The sequence below is a fragment of the Etheostoma cragini genome, chromosome 1, assembly GCF_013103735.1.
Source record: "Etheostoma cragini isolate CJK2018 chromosome 1, CSU_Ecrag_1.0, whole genome shotgun sequence".
NCBI lineage: Eukaryota > Metazoa > Chordata > Actinopteri > Perciformes > Percidae > Etheostoma > Etheostoma cragini.
The window spans coordinates 8,517,139-8,523,443 of NC_048407.1; the positions used below are offsets into that span (position 1 = coordinate 8,517,139).

Consider the following 6,305-nt stretch of genomic DNA (forward strand, 5'->3'; position numbering starts at 1 on the left):
TCGATTAGACTCAAATCTTTCTGTGTTTCTTTACTTCAGAACATGATTATCACCGTTGTGAGTCACCTTATTGCTTCGCGTGTGGGCTCGATGGAATCAGGAGACTCTAAGCTTTCAAATGATGTATGGCATGAGCGTGTTTATCACGGTTTAATGCTTACAATTTAGGAAAGAAGTCAGCACTTTCGAAAAACGGCGAGTTTACGTCCCGTGCACGGGAACCGTCCGCCCAAGAGCAACTGTTATGCCTTTCTGTCACATCTACTGCAGTCAGATTCAATGTGTTCACTTGGAAGGAAACACTACACATGGGGAGGAAAATGTAATGACATTTCAAGCATGTTAATAAGCTAAAAACATGTTTGAAACTTGCCCTGTTAAAGCTTGTTAGGTTCTAACTCTAGCAGGAGGATAACGCGGTGTTGGTTTTTCTCTCTACTGACAACAGTCCAAATGTACAAACAACAGAGCTATATTGAAATTGACCAGAATTCTCCTTTAAGTTAGAAGGAAGCCATTGTCAGGTTTGTGGGCTGTTAAGAAAGCAGAAGCAGCAGGACAAATAAGGCAATGTACTGTATAATTATAATTTTTATTTATTTTATAATTTTGTATTAATCCCCAGTAGGGAAATTACAATTTACACTCTGCGTACACACTTTGTTAGTAGTCACACACAAGCCTGAAATACACACACACTCGGGACCTACACATGCACTAATGGAGAGATGTCAGAGTGAGTGTGCTGCCAGCTGAACCAGCGCCCTGAGCGGTTGGGGGGGGGGTACGGTCCTTGCTCAAGAGCACCTAGCAGTGCCCAGGAGGTGCAGTGGCATCTCTCCAGCCATCAATCCACCCTCCCTACTTTTTGGTCCATATAGGGACTTGAACAAGGGACCCTCCGGTTAAAGTCATCATCTCGAGCAGCTACAGCAATAAAATGCTACTTATACATATAAATACATTTACTGAAAAAAACTTGCAAACTGTACATTCATTCATTCATTCTTTAGCTTAGCACTTTAACCCCTGTGTTGTCTACCCGTTGACCATGTCACTTTGTTTTTCTGGGTCAAATGTGTTTGGGAACGTTCTTACCATAATTGGGTCACTTTTTGTCACCCAATGTTTTGGTCAGTTTTTTCCAAGTTTTTTGTCACTTTATTTGATTTTGTCTGTGCTTTTTTCTTCAACGTTTTTGAAGCTTTTTATAACATTGTCACTTTTTCAACACCCTTTGATCTTTTTTTTTTAGTCCAAATGCCATAACATTAAATAAAACGCACATATTCAGTAAGAGTGGTGAACTGAGCATTTCGTGTAAAGAGCATTGTATGGAACAACTTAATTCTTTTTGACATTATGGTTGAAAGAAACCTAATTTTCTGATGTAGGAACATTTTGATCCGAGGACAATAGGAGGGTTAAATACTTGACTTGTAATGGAGTATTTTTAAGTTGTGATATTGTCAGTCAAATCAAACATCTCCCCTCTCCATTTTTGCCCAGTCATGTTCAGCTCTGGTGTTCCCTATGAAGTTACCCATTTCCCCAAACTTGTGTAACAGCTATTTTCTGTTCTTCGGTTTCCATTTACTCCCGACTTAGACATTAATGCACCTCCTGGAGCAGCTTGGAACATTTTACAAAGATCTCTGTGTGTAATCTGAGAGTGCCAGTGAAACCTGTGCACTGAAGATGAAATACTACTCTGGAATTCTTATAGAAAGAGTTAGACCTGAAACATAAAGAGCATCTTGGCAGGGAGGGGAATGCTGACACATGGGGTAAGAAAAAAGACACCATGGGATTTATTGAAATTTCAGAAGTCTGTATAACAGAATCATTTCTGTGTTTGTCAGACCCAAACAAAACTAAACAAAAAAACAAGGACTATGCAAAAACTCATGACTATGGCCTTAAGTGGAAGAATGTAAATTTGCCAAATAATTTTATTGACCACATGTCAAAGCTGAGGATATGCACAAACAATTTTTTTTGTGTGCAATTTTTCAGTTTAACCCTCCTGTTTTGACCCATTTTCAAAAAGTTTCTATATCCTAAATATGGGTTTCTTTCAACCAAATTTTCAAAACAAATAGCGTGGCTGGTTCCCTACAACCGTTACTCTTCACAAGTTAAACAAAATATCAGTTAACTTCTTTGGGGTGTTTTATTAAATTTTGTAGCATAAAAAAAGAAAGAAAAAAACTAACAGATGAAATACAAAGAACACTTTCACTTACTATTAACAGGTGTTGAGTGGACAACAGCGAGAAGTCCAAGAATAACCCCAAAAAGAAGATTCCTCATCATCATACCAGAAACTTGTAAAGGAGCCATTGAGTGAACTTGACTGTTAACGAGTCGGAACTATTTGGAACACAGAACTGATAAAGCCTTTTATACCCAGCAGCAGGTAGGTGTTTCATCAAGACAACAATGGCTGGCGACGCACAGACACTCACAGGAGGGCTGGCACATGTGCACACACACCCTCTTCCCCACTACGGTGTACATGACAGGACATCAGCCCACACACTTACTCATGACTTTTTCTCCCTCTTCCTCAAGCACAACAGACACACACTCAGTAAAATGAATAGGGAAGTTAATTGATTTTTAGATACTTGTTGCTGGAAGATGAGAAACAATGGAATCAGTTATTTAGGAGTTTCTCAATCACATCGACTGTGAGTTCCATCATGCACCAGTGTGAGTTTAACCAATGACAAACCCTGGTTCACTGCCAAACTCACACAGATCAGAATGAAGAAGGAACATGTGCCTATTCAGCTATCTAATACAGATACGCATAAAAACAGCAGTTAAAGAATTAAGCTTCTCAATTGCCAATGGAGCTTTTCTCCACAGACAGCACTTTCTCAACTGCCTGAAAACGGCTTGTTCAAACTCCTATTTGAAATTCCTCGGTTAGTGATGTCATTGAATGAGAAAGCCAGCCAAGTTTTCAAAAACTTTCGTTTGCTGCTGTTAAGTTTGCCAATCCGGCCGAGAGTCACAGCTGGTTCAGGATCAGATCATGGGAATCAGAACTCCGATTCTGGGTCTAATGTTGCTGCCGTTCAAGTAGTCTTCAAGTAGCTGCTGGCTAGCAGCTAGCCACCAGCCCGTTGTGACCCTAGGTTGTGACCCAGGTCCCCGGTGCTGGCTCTGGTCCACCGGCAGAGCTGGCGTGACCCGCACTTTGTTGCGTATGAGGGTAATAGTGGACCCAAATAATTAAGCAGGCGGATGTTTTGCTGCTTGGGGGAAGTAGTTCAGTCCGTAGGGAGTTGGGTCGGGAACCCAGTACAGACCAATGTCTCAGTACAGACCAAAAGTACAGAGTATGGACTGGTGGCTGGAGAGATGCCAGTTCACCTCCTGGGCGCTGCTAGGAGTTCTTGAGCAAGGCACCCCCCCCCCCCCCCCCCCCCCCCCCCCCCTCCGCTCAGGGTGCTGTTCCAGCACTGGAAGCCCCCCCACTCTGACACCTTTGTGCATGATAGGTCCTGAGCATGTGTGTGTGTATTGCAAGCCTGTGTGTAGTGATAACTAACAAAACAGGGAGTAAATTGTAATTTCCCCAGTGGGGATCAAAAAACAGTATATAAATAAAATGACTTATACATTTATTTCATAAAAAGAACACAACTGAGTCCAGAAAGCTACAGGCACAAACTAATTCCCGAACCACAGAACAGGATTTCAATAAACTGGAACTCAGATACAGAAGATAGACTCCATGCAGGAACACATAAAACAGAAACACACAGTGTGATCTGACACAGAACAAGGGGAACACAAAGACTAAATACAAAGGGTAACGAGGTAACAAGAGGCAGGGGACACAAAGGCTGGGAAAAAACTAAAGACAGGAAGTAAAACAAGACAAGACTAGACGGAAAACCAAAATATCATCAAAATAAAACAGGAAACTGGAAAAAGCCAACAGAAACATGAAACCAACTAAACAAAGAAACTTGACACAAGGACAAATCCATGACACACTAGCTCGTTAGCTGGGAAATCAGACAAATGACAAAGACGCTGTTGCCTTGGAAATAACAACATCCGGTCCATGTTGAATGAAGTAGAAAATGAAAATCACAGCATATTTAATTTTGTCTCATCTAATTTTGACCATGAAAAGGAAAAAAGGCCATATATTTCCAATTCTTTATTTTTTTTAAATTTTTCTCAAATGAAAATCAAATGATCGAAAGATACAAGGACCCTTCAGCCATAGAAATACATTTAATGATACATGAATCTTCATGTTTTGTCTTGTTTCAAAATGTTCCCACGCACGTTTAGACTTTACCAAAGATTTTGCCACACACTCAGCTCAGTAGGCTCTCCCCACAGGCACTGTGTAATGTATCAGGGACTGTTGTGAATGGATGCGTCACTGCAGCCCTTTGGACTTGGCCCATCTGGCTTGTTCATGAATTTGAGACAGTTGTCATGATTTGATCATGTCAGAGTGTGTGGGTGAGCACTAGCCCAGTCTTGCACGCCACACCCAGATAAGGCTCTTTTCTCTGCTTATTAAGAATGGTAGCCTACAATATTTAAGTGATGATGCATGAAAGGAATAACCTGAAGGCTAAAGCACCAATACTGCTTTCAAAAGTGTAATAGTCATCTTTCCCTGGCTGGGCGCTGTTTATGATTGAGTATTCAAATTATTCTCACGGTGTGGTTGTCTAGTGAGTGGGGAGGTAACTGAAGGTCAACACATTATATTATGGAAGAAGTAATATCCTATGAGGCAGAATGTGGCGAAGGCAATGTCATGTTCACACACTTTGTCAAAAGCTTTTAATAGAGATCTAAAAAGTTAAAAAAAAAATGTTTAGATAAATATTAAATAATTATCCCATGAACAACATTATTGCCCTTTGAATACTTTACAACAAACTTATATTTTAGAGAGGATTTTGGGGCAGTAAAATAATGTCAGTAGGAAAAGGCTGAGATTTAACTTTAAAGGATAACTAGCTATTTATTTCATCATCCTGCAAACTTCATTGGGTTTTCCACTAACATGAGGGTGAATAAATAATGACTCCATTGCCATTTTTAATGTTTTCCTTTACGTTTACAGATATTTTCACGCAGTACTTTGGTTCAAAATTGTTTTATTTTTCAAAAGCAAGTCTTGATATGAAGCCGACACTATTTGGGCCCTAGTGTAAGAATTTTTCTGATTCAAATTTAAGTACATTCAAATGTAGGTACATTTTAATCTTGAAAAGTGAAACAGAATTTCAAAAACATAGTCTGAACACAAGCACTTCTGGCCAAATGCCTCACAGCAAAGGAAAATTCAAGGAGATCAATATTACTGATCTTAGTTTTTCGGCAATTCAAGTAAAAATTACTTTTTCTTTTTTCATATATCGCTAATAAAAAAATCGCAATGCCTGATTTTTTGCAATATCATGCAGGTCTAATTACATGTAATTTAGCTGACGCTTTTATCAATTAAATTAAATTAAATTAAATTTTATTTATAGTATAAATTCATTACAAGAGTTATCTTGAGACACTTCTAGATACAGTAGGTCTAGACCAAACTCCATCATTTACAAGGACCCAACAGTTCTAGTAGTAGGCGAGGAAAAACTCATTTTAGGAAGAAACCTTGGTCAGACCCAGGCTCTTGGTAGGCGGAGTCTGACAACCGGTTGGGGTTAAAATAGAAAGTGGCAATACCAATCACAATAAAAGATAATGGAACAGTGACTAGAATTATTCAGTAGTAGTAGTAGTAGTTCATGACATAGCAGGACACTGAACCGCAGAGCGTAGCAGGATGTAACAGGGCATCGCAGGACGTATAGCAGGACTACAGCAACAACTGCAACCATGATTTTGGAGCCTCTCTGATCCAAGGAAACATGCTGGGGGGGGGAGGTGTAGCAGGACCACAGCAACAGCTGCATCCATGATTTTGGAGCCTCTCTGATCCAAGGAAACATGCTGGGGGGGAAAGAACATAAGGACTCCGGGGAATGACTCCCCTAGGTTCGTAACAGGCATTTCTGGGACGTGGATGCAAACAGATGGAATGATAAAGGAGAGAGGAGCTTAGTGTGTCAAAGGAAGTCCCCCAGCATTTTACTATCCAGTTTACTATTAACTTTAAATAAGCAAAACTACAAAGAGCCATATGAAAGTGCAGCTTTAACCATATGTATATATATCGGTTGGGGTATGGGGTTTGACCATGTTCTGGGTCTAGGCTGTGGCTGATCCTTTCGTGGTCCTGTATGCAACGTACTAGTGTCTTGAAG

The 6,305-nt window shown here is 40.1% G+C and overlaps 1 protein-coding gene across 1 annotated transcript in view; it reads right to left on the reverse strand.

The window, feature by feature from the left end:
- The window catches only part of LOC117946307 (uncharacterized serine-rich protein C215.13-like), a 6,595-nt gene extending 4,171 nt beyond the window's left edge, over positions 1 to 2,424 (reverse strand). Inside the window, exon 1 of the mRNA XM_034874384.1 lies at positions 2,247 to 2,424. Coding sequence (XP_034730275.1) covers positions 2,247 to 2,343 — 97 coding nt within the window. The 5' untranslated portion in view covers positions 2,344 to 2,424. The remainder of the gene's footprint in view (positions 1 to 2,246) is intronic.
- Positions 2,425 to 6,305: the final 3,881 nt, after the last annotated feature.